Here is a 16,239-nt window from a genome sequence, read left to right as displayed (position 1 = left end):
ACACTAAAAAGTGTAGCTCCTCCCTCTGAGCATATACACCCCCTGGATAACCAGATCTAGCCAGTTCATTGCTTTGTGTTCAGGAGGCATACATCCACACATGCATTCTCATCTGATTTTTCATTTTGGAAAGTTTTTGAAGAAAAGCGGGTCCAAGCCTGGACTCCCGGCATGTCCCTTCTCACCCCACTGTGTCGGCGGTGTTGTTAAGGTTGATTCCAAGGTTGGAGCCTTACATGCCGCGCTCCTTCACCATCCCTCGGGCTCTGGCTTGAAGTGGGAGCCAGCACGGTTCTCCTTGCTTTGCAGGAGGCCGGTCTCCATCCGCAGCCCTTCAGGATCCTGCTGGACGGAGCACTCATCCCCAGGGACTTGGAACCCTGCGTCTCAGCAAGCTAAGTATCTGAGACGTTTATATTCGGGGGGTCCCTTGTACTTTATTGTTGGGGAGAGTGTGCTGTGTAACTGTTCTGACATTTCCGGCCGGTTCTCTGGTTGTCGCTTGAGAACCGCGCCGATGGTGCCTGCGCGCCGGCCGCATCGCTTAAATTTAGGCCCCGGCTTCGCCGGAGGCCTACTTTCGATTTCACTGCCCTTGCATGTCAATCATGCAGAGGGACAGTGCGGCTCCGCCCAGCGGCCATTCGGCACAGGGGAGGGACACTCCTCTCTGAGTACATGTCCCCTCCCCTGTAAATCTCCTTGGCCCTCCAGATCCCGCTCTCAGAGCAGGTCCCGCCCCCTCTCCTCGCTCCGGCGCCATTTTATCAGCGTTTCTCTCTGCGATCGGCGCTGGCTGCAGCATCCCTGCTAAGCTGCTTGGGGGTCCGGGCTGTGGGATCTGGAGGGCACACAAACGGTCTGGTAAGCCACAACCTCCGGTTGTGGACCTGCTTATATACTCTCTGGGGGTCATTCTGGCTCAGAGCCCCCACTTCAGCAGCATGTCTCACACGAGGAGCAAGGCTCTACTCAATATGCACTGCATGTAAGCTCGTGCTGCCTGAACCGAGCACATATCCACATTGTGATGCCTGCTCTAACCTGACGGTGCCTCAGCCTGGAATCGTACCCACAGTGGTCCCTCCGGCTGCTCCGGCTCCGGTGGCTGAACCCCCGGCTTGGGTAGAATCCTTCTCTAGGTCAATCTCCCAGTCTTTTGCCGACTCCATGGGACAGCTGTCCCGGACTTTGCTGAACATGCATCAGCCCCCTTCTCAGGGCGCCTCTGCTGCTAGGGCTCTCTCAGCGGAGCTCACAGAGGATTCTTCATCTGGTCCCAGACCCCGTCCTCCTAAGAGGAGACGCAGGGCTCCCTCTCCTTCCTCGTCCCGCGGCTCTTATTCAAGAGCTGACTCGCAGGACGAGGAGGATGCCGTTACTGGGGGCTCGGAGGCTACCTCCATGTGCCCCATTGATCTGTCCGAAAGTGACTCAGATGTTAGTGATTTGATTGCGTCCATTAATTCTGTACTGGACCTCAATCCGCCAGTATCAGAGGAGCAACCCTCTCTGGCAGAAAAGCACCAGTTTACCTTGCCTAAGAGGACAAGGAGTGTGTTCTTTAACCACTCCAGTTTTCAGGCCACTATGACCAAGCCTAGGGCCTGTCCTGACAAACGCTTCCCAAAGCGTGGTTCTGATGACCGTTTTCCCTTTCCACCTGAGGTGGTCAAGGAGTGGGCTCATTCACCAAAGGTAGACCCCCCCGGTGTCTAGACTCTCAGCCCGGACCGTTGTATCAGTGGCTGATGGCACCTCTCTTAAGGATTCCACTGACCGCCAGGTTGACCTTCTGGCCAAATCTGTATATGAGGCAGCAGGGGCCTCGTTCTCCTCATCTTTTGCAGCAGTGTGGGCTCTCAAAGCCATCTCTGCTTCTCTAGAGGAGATGCATTCCCTCGCCAGGGAATCTATGCCTGAAATGGTTGCCTTAACTTCCCAAGCTTCAGCTTTTTCATCCTATGCCATGTCTGTCATGCTGGAGGCTTCTCACCGCACTGCGGTGGCTTCGGCTAATTCCCTCGCTATCCGCAGGATCTTGTGGCTTCGAGAGTGGAAGGCAGATGCTTCTTCAAAGAAGTACCTTGCTGGGCTCCCTTTTGCTGGGTCCAGGCTGTTCGGTGAACAACTGGATGAAATTATTAAGGAAGCTACTGGCGGGAAGAGTACTTCCATGCCACAAACCAAAACCAGGAAACCTGTCCAGGGTAGGAACCAGTCGAGGTTTCGTTCCTTTCGTTCCTCCAACTGGTCGTCCTCTAAGCCCTCGGCCTCGTCCACTAACTCAGCCAAGGACCAAAAATCCAACTGGCGCACAAAGGCGCGTCCACAGAAGACCGCAGGAGCTGCTGCCACTAAGGCAGCCTCCTCTTGACTATCTGTCCGCGCCAGCAACGTCCTTAGTCGGTGGCAGGCTCTCCCACTTTGGCGACGCTTGGTTTCAACACGTCTCCGATCAGTGGGTGCGGGATGTCATCTCCCACGGCTACAGGATAGAATTCTCTTCCAGCCCGCCAAACAGATTTTTTTCTGTCAACTCCCTCCTGTTCCAAGGCCGCCGCCTTCGCTCAGGCCATGGCATCCTTGCAGGCCAACGGAGTAATTGTACCGGTTCCCGCCCGGGAACGGTTCAGAGGTTTCTACTCAAATCTCTTCCTAGTCCCCAAAAAGGACGGTTCCTTCCGGCCCATCCTGGATCTCAAGCTTCTCAACAAGCATGTTCAGGTGCGGCATTTTCGCATGGAGTCTCTGCGATCAGTCATTGCCTCAATGACCCAAGGAGATTTCCTGGCATCCATCGACATCAGAGATGCCTATCTGCATGTGCCAATTGCAGTTTCACACCAGCGTTGGCTACGTTTTGCAATCGGAGAGGAACATTTCCAATTCGTGGCTCTCCCCTTCGGGTTAGCCACGGCCCCTCGAGTATTCACCAAGGTCATGGCAGCAGTGGTTGCGGTTCTGCACCTCCAGGGGTTGGCAGTGATTCCTTACCTGGACGACCTTCTAGTCAAGGCTTCATCCAGCGCAGACTGTCAGCGGAGTGTCTCGCTCACTCTCGCCACTCTAGCCCAATTCGGGTGGCTGGTCAATCTTCCCAAATCAACTCTGACTCCGACCCAGAGGCTCACGTACCTAGGGATGCAATTCGAGACTCTGCCGGCACTTGTGAAGCTGCCCTTAGTCAAACAGCAGTCCCTCCATCTGGCGGTGCGCTCTCTGCTGAGGCCCCGCCGTCATTCCATCAGGCACCTAATGCAGGTGCTGGGTCAGATGGTGGCGTCAATGGAGGCTGTTCCCTTTGCCCAGTTCCATCTGCGTCCTCTGCAGCTGGACATTCTCCGCTGTTGGGACAAGCGGACTTCCTCCTTGCACAGGTTTGTGGCTCTGTCGCCACAGACCAGGGGCTCCCTTCAGTGGTGGCTTCGGCCCCTCTCTCTGTCCCAGGGGCGCTCCTTCCTGACTCCGTCCTGGGTGATTCTCACCACGGATGCCAGTCTATCCGGCTGGGGAGCGGTATGTCTCCACCCCCGAGCACAGGGCACTTGGACTCCGTCCGAATCAGCCCTCTCGATCAATGTGCTGGAAACCAGAGCTGTGCTTCTAGCTCTCCTAGCCTTTCACCACCTTTTGGCGGGCAAGCACATCTGAGTCCAGTCAGACAACGCGACAGCGGTTGCCTAAATCAATCACCAAGGCGGGACACGCAGCCGCCTGGCAATGTTGGAGGTTCAACGCATCCTTCAATGGACGGAGGACTCCAAGTCCACCATATCCGCAGTCCACATCCCAGGCGTGGAAAACTGGGAAGCAGATTATCTCAGCCATCAAACCGTGGACAGTGGCAAGTGGTCCCTGCATCCGGCAGTGTTTCGGTCAATTTGCCGCAAGTGGGGCACTCCGGAAGTGGATCTAATGGCATCCCGGCACAACAACAAGGTTCCGGTTTACGTGGCTCGCTCCCACGATCCTCAGGCCTTTGCAGCGGACGCTCTGGTTCAAGATTGGTCCCAGTTTCGTCTGTCCTACGTGTTTCCCCCTCTAGTTCTCTTGCCCAGAGTTCTGCGCAAGATCAGAATGGAGGGCCGTCGGGTCATCCTCATTGCTCTGGACTGGCCCAGGCGAGCTTGGTACCCAGACCTGCTCCATCTGTCCGTAGAGGTGCCGTGGCATCTTCCGGACCGTCCAGACCTTCTCTCACAAGGTCCGTTTTTCCGCCAGAATTCTGCGGCTCTCAGATTGACGGCGTGGCTCTTGAGTCCTGGATCTTGACGGCTTCTGGTATTCCTCCTGAAGTCATCTCCACTATGACTCGGGCTCGGAAGTCTTCCTCGGCCAAAATCTATCACAGGACCTGGAGAATTTTCCTGTCCTGGTGTCGCTCTTCCGGCCATGCTCCTTGGCCTTTTTCCTTGTTGACCCTTCTGTCCTTTCTACAGTCCCGTCTGCAGCTAGGACTATCCCTCAATTCCCTCAAGGGACAAGTCTCGGCTCTGTCAGTGTTTTTCCAGCGGCGTATCGCCCGGCTGGCTCAGGTGCGCACCTTCATGCAGGGCGCGTCTCACATCATTCTGCCTTACCGGCGGCCCTTGGATCCCTGGGACCTCAATCTGGTCCTCACGGCCTTGCAGAAACCCCCCTTTGAGCCTCTTAGGGAGGTTTCTTTGTCTCGTCTTTCACAGAAGGTGGTCTTTCTAGTGGCCATAACTTCCCTCAGGAGAGTCTCTGATTTGGCTGCGCTCTCTTCGGAGTCACCTTTTTTTGTTTTTTCATCAAGACAAGGTGGTTCTCCGTCCGGCTCCGGACTTTCTCCCTAAGGTGGTTTCTCCTTTCCACCTTAACCAGGACATTTCCCTGCCTTCCTTTTGTCTGGCTCCTGTTCATCGCTTTGAAAAAGCGTTGCATACTCTGGATCTGGTGCGGGCGCTCCGGATCTATGTGTCTCGCACCGCTGTTCTTAGGCGGTGCACCTCTCTTTTTGTGCTAACCACAGGTCGGCGTAAGGGCCTCTCTGCTTCTAAGCCGACCTTAGCTCGTTGGATTAGGTCGGCCATTTCCGATGCCTACCAGTGTACTCAGGTGCCTCCCCCGCCGGGGATCAAGGCATACTCGACCAGAGCTGTCGGTGCCTCTTGAGCTTTTAGGCACCAGGCTACGGCTCAGCAGGTCTGTCAGGCTGCCACTTGGACTAACAAATAGGAATAACGTTTGGAACACCATTCTAAGTCCGAACTGGGTGCAAAAACCTAAAAAAACATCACTATGGGGAGATAAGGTATGCACACCAGTGACTATGTAAGGGGAATACATGAAATAGCAGAAACTGCTGTGTGAATACTGACTTGAAAAATCCAATAGCTATATGCAAGAGTGAATATGTGAAAAATGGAATCTGCATTACTGCCATGAACATATGAATCAAGAGAAATTTAGCTACTGAATTGATCAATGCAATAGAGCCCCAACACTACGCCAAAGTATTTCTCTACGTTGGGGTCCCTAGCTTGTGTGTGTGTCCTTCTCATGCAGTTAAAAAAGGTTTTTTAACTGCATGAGAGGACACACACAAGCTAGGGACCCCAACGTAGAGAAATACTTTGGCGTAGTGTTGGGGCTCTATTGCATTGATCAATTCAGTAGCTAAATTTCTCTTGATTCATATGTTCATGGCAGTAATGCAGATTCCATTTTTCACATATTCACTCTTGCATATAGCTATTGGATTTTTCAAGTCAGTATTCACACAGCAGTTTCTGCTATTTCATGTATTCCCCTTACATAGTCACTGGTGTGCATACCTTATCTCCCCATAGCCACTTGGACTAGTCTGCATACCTTTTCAAAGCACTACCAAGTGCATGCTCATGCTTCGGCAGATGCGAGCTTGGGCAGACGCATCCTTCAGGCGGCTGTCGCCCATTTGTGAAGTTAGGTTCCGCCTACTTCTCAGTTTTCTGTTTATTCCCACCCATGGACTGCTTTGAGACGTCCCAATGTCTGGGTCTCCCATAGGAACGATAAAGAAAAGGAGAATTTTGTTTACTTACCGTAAATTCTTTTTCTTATAGTTGCGTATTGGGAGACCCAGCACCCTCCCTGTTGCCTGTTGGCAGTTTCTTGTTCCGCGTGTTATCACCGGCTGTTGTTGTAGACAGAGGCTCCGGTTGTTCCGGTTCTTGCTCTGTCTTTACTTGTGGGTGGCTATTCTCCTTCAGCTTTTGCACTAAACTGGCTAGATCTGGTTATCCAGGGGGTGTATATGCTCAGAGGGAGGAGCTACACTTTTTAGTGTAGTACTTTGTGTGTCCTCCGGAGGCAGAAGCTATACACCCATCTCCCAATACGGAACTATAAGAAAAAGAATTTACAGTAAGTAAACAAAATTCTCTTTTTACGGTAAGTAAACAAAATTCTCTTTTTTTCAATTTTTCATATGGCTAATTGTATTTTTCATTCCTTATGTATTATAAAGCAGTTATGCTTGTTCATATTTCTCTGATTTTGGTGTGCAGCTTTCACTTTATATAGATTGTGTATTTTTTAGCTAGCACCCTGTTCACATTTGCAATGGTGTTTCAGCAGTCTTTTTGATTGTTAGGCAAAAATGTATGAGCTTGAACATGAGGTTCTTGGTTAAACATTATAATCACACTGTATGAAGCCCACTGCCACGTAACGGCAAACCTCTGAGTGGGTCCCTAACTTTGACGCTTTAAAGGTGCGGCACCCTGCACCAACCACTACCGCAGTAAGAATGCACCAGCAGGGAAGGTGACCAGCTGCCTCTCAACGCCCACACTGCAAAGCTGAGTACCCAAGACTCCAGGTCACACCGCCCCACAGAAACAAAATCACCGCAACAATGGCCACCACACAGCACAAACACCCTGTGAAGGGAGCTGAATAACTCTCCTTCCACCAGCTCTCAGTATGTGAACTGAGAGCAAAGAAATGGCAGAACCCCCTCCTTGCTGCAGCGGTGGTTGGCAAACTATATTGTACCTTTTAAGGCGTCAAAGTTAGGGACCCACTCTGATGTTCGCCGTGACGTGGCAGTGGGCTTCATACAGTCTGAGCACAATGTTAAACCAAGAACCTCTTGTTCAGGTATATAAAATTTTTGCCTGGCGGCATTAGATCAAAGTATGATTTTCGGATGTGTGATTCAAGTCTTCTTCTATAGTAGCCCAACAATCTTATTTCCTGTCTAGAGTAAGATTTCTAGCATAAGTAATGGCAGGACCCGTCATGCATTAGACCAGTAGTGGTGCCGTGCCCCTGTCCTGCCCATTTTGGTGGAGCGGGCGTGAAAATTCACAGAATCGCAAAACTTTTGCGCAACTCTGAATTGACTATCTGACATACGTTCCTATTAGAAATAGTCCTATTTCAGTGATCCTGATGGTCTTTGTCTTCAGTGACAATCCACTGATGCATTTAACATGCTGATACTTTAGGGATGAATGCAATAGATGTCTTCTTGCGGAATTTCCATCAGATTGATGCAGTGCGCTGATTCCTGTGCTTTTTGTATGTGCATGAAGTATTCCACCACCAGAGTCTGGAGACACCAGAAAGTAGGTAAAATATCTCATCACCCAATATGTCAGAGCTGAAGAAGTTCTCTTTACCATGCACCGATAATACCACTAGAAGGGGACTTTCTGTGCCCAGCCTGCAACTTGTGTACATGCTGCTTTTTTGTTTTATAGGCATCTCAGCATATTTCTTCCAGATGCAGGAAGCAATATTTGGCCCTGTTCACATCCGAACCTTGTATCAGAGATCTACTTCTGGAATATATTTCTTGGCGTATATTTCCAGCATGTGTTACTGTAGGCATGCAGTACATTATCGTATGTAGCCTGTAATGCAGTGCAATGTACATTTTTGTGCAAGACGATAATGTATTGCTATGCAGAAAAAAAAATCTATTGTATGATAAACCAGCCATACAGAGACCTGTGTATACATTTGATATAGACGCCAGGGCACAAGTCTCCAAATGCACATGTCTGTATTTCATGGTATGTAATCTGTGTGCTTGTGCTAAGTGGGATGTCAAAATTCTCCTAGCCATAAGCTCTTAGGGGTACTTTTCACGTTGTGTCATCGCTAGCCAATGATAGCGATGTCAAGCGCGATAGCACCCACCCCCGTCGCACATGCGATATCTTGTGTTAGCTGCCGTGGCAAACATTATCACTACGGCAGCTTCACACGCACTTACCTGCCCTGCAACGTCGCTCTGGCCGGCGACCCGCCTCCTTCCTAAGGGGGCGTGTTGTGCGGCGTCACAGCGACGTCACAAGGCAGGCGGCCAATAGAAGCGGAGGGGCGAAGATGAGCGGGACTTAACACTAGAACTACTGGACTCGTGACACCTATATAGAAATACATGGTGCAAAGTAGTCAAAATGACTACCTCAGTAGTTCTAGTGTTAAACATCCCGCCCACCTTCTCCCTTCCGCATAGCCAGTGGACGCAGGTAAGGAGATGTTCCTCGGTCCTGCGGCTTCATACACAGCGATGTGTGCTGCCGCAGGAACGAGGAACAACATCGTACCTGTCGCTGCAGCGAAATTAGGGAAATGACAGACACTACACAGATCACCGATTTACGACACTTTTGCGATCGTTTATCGGTGCATCTAGGCTTTACACGTTGCGACGTCGTTACCGGCACCGGATGTGCGTCGCAGTAGCGATGTCGCAACGTGCAAAGTACCCCTTATACTTACATCTCAGAGATCTGTCTTCCAGCATAAAGCATCCGAGGAATCTTTAAGGAAAACCTCAGAAGTCGTTACAGGGGAAGACAAAATCATCCCAGATAAAGAGGTAAGTGGTGCCTATTGCTGCCGACATCCTATTCATTAATTATGTACATAGGAGCTGGTACCCACGTTCTCTGCCTTACAGAGGGTTGGGGTAAGGTTAGCCATATTGGCTATAAGCAGGTCCCTCAGTCTCCGAGAAATAAAAGTTTATTACGGCATAAATATTCAGCACTTGTTAAAGGATAGTTTACATGTGCTGATTTTAGATCTTCATTAAAAATTGATGTTCATTAGTAAGAGGCAAACGGTACAACTCCATATTGAGAAACAGCTTGCCAGGTCCAGAACAATAAGCTCCTAGTGGTGCGGTGATTAGGAAGGAATAGATGTTATTGCTTTGCTGCTCATCTGATGGTAGTTTGCGTTTTGTGACTACTTCATTGCATCCAGTCATTGTAATTATTGTGTTTTTGTTTTTTCATTGTCCATGGAGTCCTCTCCTGCTGGAGAAGAGGTATATTAACTGTTAGATGCTGTCCACAAATATAGATCATAGTTGATGTGTTTGCAGTTTCCCAGTTCCCCTATGTCTGTGGGTAAATTATAGTTGTAGGGTTTGTACATTTTACCAATTTTCAATCATTTTATTTTTTAGAAGCCCCTGCTTCAATCCAAAACTTCACGACCATCAGCCTCAAAGCTTCGAGAGAGAAGACCAGCAAAACCTAGCGGTGAGGGTAAGATTTGTTTGCTCTAGTAACCCTATTTCCCCAGAAATATGACCTATCCTTAATCCTAGTAGGATTTCTAGTATGCATAAAATACTACCCCAAAAATAAGCCCATACTTGCAGTTCCATAAGGAAGTGTCCAAACAGCTAAAAAAGTTAAACACAGTAGCACTCTTCATCAAAGAAAGCAGACACCCCCCAAACAAAAGCGCAGAACACATACACTTACAGTTGTCAAGTGCCAATGGTGGATGGGCTCTCACACAGAGATATGCATTGCTGTCAGGTCCCTTGCATTCCAGCTACATTGCACGGCAGCTCTCACAACCAGATCGCCTACCAGTATCACTCTGCGTGAGTGATAGGCTATGTTTACATGCAGCATCTTTTTTGTCAGTGCATCTTAAAATGCTCCAAAAACGCACTGTGGCATATAAAACACAATTAGTTTTTGATGCGTTTTTACCGCGTTTTGCCAAATGCGTTTAAGTCAAATCTACTGACTGGAGGGCTCAAAAACGCCGTAAAAACGCAAATAAAATTGACATGTTGCATCTTGGCTGCATCTTGAAAAACGAAAAAGATGCAGCCAACAAAAGATGCATTCTAGACAGCAAAATCGAAATCTCATAGACTTTGTTGGAGAAGGAAATGCACGCATTTTGGTGCATCTTTGTGACCTGAAAAATGGACCAAAAACGCAACAAAAGATGCCCTGTGTGAACTTAGCCTTACTTCTTCCAGTCACCAGGGGGAGCTAGCCGCTGTAGAACAAAGGAGGACCTGACAGTGATGCAGATTTGTATGTGAGAGCCCATTGAGTTCCCAACTCTAATTGTTTGAGGTCTGGTAAGTGCGATTGTTTTCTTTTAAGGCTGCTTTACATGCAACGACATCGCTAGCGAGATATCACTGGGGTCACGGAATTTGTGACGCACATCCGGCGTCGTTAGCAGCGTCGTTGCGTGTGACACCTACGAGCGTCCGCTAATGATCAAAAATACCTAAATTGTTGACACGTCGTTCATTTCCAAAAAAATCGTTGCTGGTGCTGGACGCAGGTTGTTCGTCGTTCCTGAGGCAGCACACATCGCTACGTGTGACACCCCAGGAACGACGAACAACAGCTTTCCTGCGTCCTCTGGCAACGAGGTGGGCGTGTCGTTAATGCGGCTGGTCTCCGCCCCTCCGCTTCTATTGGCGGGCTGCTGTGTGACATCGCTGACATCGCTGAAAAAATAGGTTGTTCGCCGCCCACAGCGACGTCGCTAGGAAGGTAAGTACGTGTTACGCGTCCTAGCGATATTGTGCGCCACAGGCAGTGATTTGCCCGTGACGCACAAACGACGGGGGCGGGTGCGATCGCTAGCGATGTCGCAGCGTGTAAAGCGCCCTTAAGGCTGTTCTGCTTTTGTTTGGTGTAGACTTAGTAGTACATAGAGAATAATAAATTTAGGCAGGTAATTTATTTATAAATTTATATATTATATAACCTTTGTAAATATGTTATGTACCCACCACTATAGGACTGGTTCTGCACCATGTGAATAGCAGATCAAATAAGAAAATGTGCATCTGAACCAGAAATAGGATTAACACAAAAAACTTGATGTTCCAGAATGTGACTACAGGACTATATTTGAATGAATGTTGATTATTTTTTTTTTTATTCAAGAATAAATGTGGATTGTTGTTCATGGGAAAATATAAGACCTCCCCTGAAAATAAGCCCTAGCGCATCTTTAGAGAAAAAAATAATATAAGAGCCTGTCTTATTTTCGGGAAACCACTGGTAGTAGAATAGAAAAAAGTTATCGAAAAATGCTTAATGTAATAAGAAATCTAATGTATGATGTGGGATGTTATCTTAAGTAGAAAAAAGTCCTCTCTTCTCTCCCTTGCTTTCTTGATGACGGAAAATCCTCTTTAACTTCATGATTCTGGAACTGTATTTTCAGCTCAGTTCAGTAGTAACAAACTGGCAACAGAGCAGAGCGCACTGTCAGTGCACGGTGTTCAGATTCAGAAACCAGTGCCATCCACGCAAATGACGTCACTTGTGGGTCGGCGCTGGTCTCTGAACAACAGGTATGCTGACACCGAGCACTGACAGTGTCCTCGGCTCTGTGGTCAGCTCATAACTACTGAACTGAGCCGGCCATACAGAGCGCACTGCCATTGTGCACATTGCACAATGTCAGTACACAGGGACCAGCACAGCCCATGAAACAAGCGTGATGGATCATATTCATTTCAGGATAGGGCAGAGGCTGTGACCGCAGCCTCTGCCCCCTGATGATGCTTCATTTGAGTATCCAGCATGCACTGGGTATTTTTAAACAAAGTGTCATTGCACAGGAAGTAAGTAGGGAAAAAAATACAATAACAGTAACTTATAGTTAGGGAACAATAGGGGATTATTAATGCAAGTATATTAGAAATTAGTTTAGAGTACGGCACTACATTGGGATTTAGATTACAATTTCTTTGGCCTTCAGATCATCCTTTTAAGGCAAAAAGACCGAAAAGTAAGCAACAACTGAAGTCAGCTGCAGTAAGGGCTGCAAACGATCACAAAGGAGGAAACCCAGCGTTTGGTGACATCCATGGCTTCCAGGTTTCCGGCAGTCATTGCCTGCAAAGGATTCTCTACAAAGTATTAAAAATGAACCTTTTGTTTAGAGTAAAGTAAATTTGTCCAATTACTTTTGAGCCCCTGAAATGAGGAGGCTTTGTAGAAAAATGGATGCAATTGCTAAACGTTTCACAGGATATTTTTGTTTATCCCTTTTAAAAGGGATGTCCACTACTAGGACAGCCCCTTCTGATTCCACGTGTTTCCCCAGGTAAAATAATAAAGCATATACTCACTTCCCGTACTGGCGTCCTTCCAGCAGTATCCGGGCTCGTGGTGCCGGGGCTCACATGGGTTGTGACGTCACTCGGGCCCCACGTCCAATCAGTGTCCAATCTCTCCCCGTTTTCACCAAACGAGCAATCAACAGGAAGTGAGCTCAACTATCACTACAAAATTAATGGCACCCTGCTGTTCAGCTAATAACCTGCGTCTCCTGCATTGAAAAAAACTGACTTGTGGGGGTGCTGAATGTTGGACTCCACCAAGCTGATATTAATCACCTGTCATACATTTATGTAAAAGTAGTGGAACTACCCTTTAAATGTTTACATTGCTGCAGGAATAACATAACCATATGGATTTTCAGTTTTATATTAAAGGGAACCTGTCACCTGAATTTTTGCTATGAAACTAAAAGATTCCCCTTCTGCAGCTCCTGGGCTGCATTCTAGTAAGGTTCCTCTTGCTACTGGCCCCCCTTTCAGACCTAAATAAACACTTTATAAAATCTTACCTTTTGGTATGCTAATGAGGATTGCTGGCCACGGGGCTGGGCTGTATTTCTTCCGTTATTCCCCCTTCTGCCGCTGTTCGCTGTCCCCCTGTGTTGATTTACATCAATGAAGCCGCCACCCTCATGTTACGCAAGGCTCCTGAAGTCTCGCTCATGCCCAGTGCACTATCGCGGGACTGAACGCTGTTCAAAACGCGAGCGCCGGTGATGTAATTCCGCAGGCGCGAGATTATGGGCGGCGCTGTAAATGTAATCACCAGCGTCACAGCCTCATAATCTCATGCCCACGGTTCCCTTTAAATATATTCCATGGCTGCTAATGATCCCACTAGACATTTTTTATTGTTTTTCTACCTACTATATTAGCACAAAGTTACAGGATTTTAATGATTACCTTTATTCACTTTACAGGAGAGGCCGGAAGTGATGAAGGTAACATCCCTCAGTATTAACAACTTGACTAATGTACAAATGAAGAAAACCTGCCATATTCTCCTCCCTTACATACAGATATTAGGAGAGGATTTTATAAATGAGGAGGTTATTAAGAGTTTGTCAGTGCAGTTATTATCAATTGGATTTATTAATAGCAAGCTCAAAACGATATTGATTATATTAAATAAGCACTTCAACTATTTTTATTTTTTTGCTTACTTAGTGCAACATAAGTTATTATATAAGAATAATGTAGTTTATTGAGTATACCGGTTTTAGTTGATGTGACATGTCTAGGCTTTTTGGCATCATGGGAAACTACTTTAGGGGAACCATATCAGTGGGGAAGAAAGAATCAAGATTGCAGATTCTCATCACATTGATCTATCGCTGGTGACCATTAAATACAATTTAAGAGCAGTGTCGTAAAGACTCAAGTGTATCCTATGTGATGTATTCAGCATTCTGTGTCTCCTATTTGATGTTATATTCAGCAATCTCAGTGTCTATGTGATGTTTATACAGCAATCTGTCTCCTATGTTACTATACAGCAGTTCTATGATGTATACAGCTTTGTGTCTCATATGTGAGGTATATACAGTAGCCTTTGTCTATTTTATGTATATACAACACTTTTTCCTACGTAATGTATATTCAGCAGCTTCAGTGTATATACAGCTGTCTCAGTTTCTCCTATGAGATGTATATACAACAGCCTCAGTGTTTCCTATGATGTACACAGCAGTCTCTGTATCCTATGTGATGTGTATACAGCAGTCTGTATATCGTATGAGATGTATATTCAGCAGTCTGTGTATCCTATGTGATGTGTATATATAGCAGTCTGTGTATCCTATGTGATGTGTATACCAAAGTGAAGCTTTTGTAGCAGGATGAAAGCTGCTCTATGATTGGTTGCTAGAATCAGCACAGAGCTTTTTTTACACAATTTCATAAGTCTTCAATATATTTAACTGCATAGAGAAGGAGAGAGGAGCTGGACAAGTATTGGCGGGACGTTGGGTGGCTGGGCAGGGATAGGCGAGGGACAGGTGGGTGGAAAGGGGCGCTGCTAAGAAGGAATTTTCTTGGCCATGATAACCTCTTGTAGTTCACTCGAAGTAATTTGATTTTTTGTGTGCACATTAATGCATATAGACTGTTGACGATCACATAACATACTTTTAATACATTTAGTGCCTTTTTCAATGTTCTAAAGTCAGAAAATTAAATCTTCAGGTGCTATCCATGTATTTTACCTTTTTGGGGCTCGGTTTATTACTATGTGGCTTAGTGTATTTCTCTGTGAACAAAGCTTATAAAAAGGTTTTCCATGTACAACATATTGATAGCTGATGGTGCGGATAGTCCATCAGCATTAGATTGGGGGGGTCCAGATCTCGGCCCCCACTTTTCAGCTGCTCATAGTATCTGCAGCCTCTTCTGCTCTGTTCACCTGCACTCTCCCTCCATAGAAGCAGCTGTATAGCGGCACAGTCTCACTGCGGTGAATGAGACCACACTACAATATTTGCCACAGCTGGTACTATGTAAATGACCTGTAGATAAATGGAGTAGAAAAGTGTCACAGCCCTACCAACAAATGATCATTAGGAATGACAGAAGTCAGACTCCAGCAGATTAGATATTGATGGCCTGTTGTACTTCAAAAGTAGGGCGTTTGAATGGTATTGTTTCTGGAATTCATTATTTAGCCCTAGAACGCATACCTGGGGCCTCGCAGGCCTGCTAGGTTACTTGTTTTCTATGGTTGTTTTCTATGGTTGCACGTTCTAGGGTTAGTCTATGGATGAGCAAAAAGATTTTCACTACCCTGGTCAAGAGTCCTCTTCTGTCCTGCATGGCAGCCAAACTAGGGAGTACTTATTTCATTATTGGCAATGTCAAGATAGAAGGACTTAGTAAATGGCAGGGGTGCCTAGAATGGTTGGATGAAGATTGGCAGCACAGAAATTAACACTATCCCTAGTTCAGCTGCCATAGAGGATCGAGGTAAACGGCCACCACGGCAGTGCGACTTTTTGAGCTCATCGCTATTATCATCTGTACAGTTTTGCGTTGTCTGTTACCATCTAACCTAAGGTATCGGTTTAATTTGCTTTTCTTTAGAAGTTGGAGCTGCAGAGTTGCACAACTCTGAAAGTCATGATATTGCGGAGACAAGTAATGCTGCACCAAGGTAAATTCCCTGATCTGTAATCTGTGCATATTATTGCCGATCAGTGATCTAAACCGTCTTCATTCTGCTTCTCCTTTACTTGTTGTAGAAAAATCCCTCGACCCGGAAGTGCTCGACCTGCACCACCAAGAGTCAGACGTCAAGCCAGTGCCGAAGTCGTGGCTCCAGAAAGGTGGGTAGGTGATGGAGGTATGGCTTGCATTTCTTGGTCTATGGTTCAAAAGCCTAACCTATGCCTTCATTCTGCCATATGCAAATAAACTGTATAGTAACTAAGAAGAACTCTGCTTCTCAATGCCGCCCTTCAAGGACCCTCTACAAATTGAGGTGACAACGCTTATCGCACCACCTGATTCACTGACAATATTATCTGTGTAATCATGAAAACATGAGTAATTTAGGGGTAGGTGGGGTCATTATTGAGATATACTAATATCCAATATGAACTAATCACTGAAGTCAATTTTGCTTTTTATTATCCTCCTTTTCATCCAAGAGCCATAACTATATATTTTTCCAACAACACAGTCGTATGAAGTTTTTTGTTTTTTTTTTGCCAGGACGAGTTTGTTTTCAATGGCCCCATTTATTTTTGCCATTTAACCCTTTAACGACCGGGGGCAGTAAAGTTGCGTCCTTGCGGTCATAGTGTTAATCCCCACCTGCTGCTGCGGGCTGCAGGTGGGGATCTGCGCACGTCAGTTGATTTATACAGCTG

The 16,239-nt window shown here is 47.0% G+C and overlaps 1 protein-coding gene across 4 annotated transcripts in view; it reads left to right on the top strand.

Annotated features, from left to right (window-relative positions):
• Positions 1-16,239, top strand: part of TRAF3IP1 (TRAF3 interacting protein 1) — a 121,610-nt gene that overhangs the window by 45,275 nt on the left and 60,096 nt on the right. Inside the window, exons 6-10 of one of the 4 annotated variants that reach the window (XM_075317459.1) lie at positions 8,768-8,845; positions 9,440-9,515; positions 13,297-13,317; positions 15,452-15,521; positions 15,610-15,693. In XM_075317459.1, the coding sequence (XP_075173574.1) occupies positions 8,768-8,845; positions 9,440-9,515; positions 13,297-13,317; positions 15,452-15,521; positions 15,610-15,693 (329 nt within the window). Of the gene's footprint in view, positions 1-8,767; positions 8,846-9,439; positions 9,522-13,296; positions 13,318-15,451; positions 15,522-15,609; positions 15,694-16,239 lie in introns of all 4 variants that reach the window. The other 3 variants (XM_075317458.1, XM_075317461.1, XM_075317460.1) reach the window with 3 other exon arrangements.

The sequence above is a fragment of the Anomaloglossus baeobatrachus genome, chromosome 7 (assembly GCF_048569485.1).
Source record: "Anomaloglossus baeobatrachus isolate aAnoBae1 chromosome 7, aAnoBae1.hap1, whole genome shotgun sequence".
In the NCBI taxonomy this organism is placed as follows: Eukaryota; Metazoa; Chordata; class Amphibia; order Anura; family Aromobatidae; genus Anomaloglossus; species Anomaloglossus baeobatrachus.
Note: the sequence above shows the minus strand (reverse complement) of the source record. Positions and strands in the feature narration are given on the sequence as shown.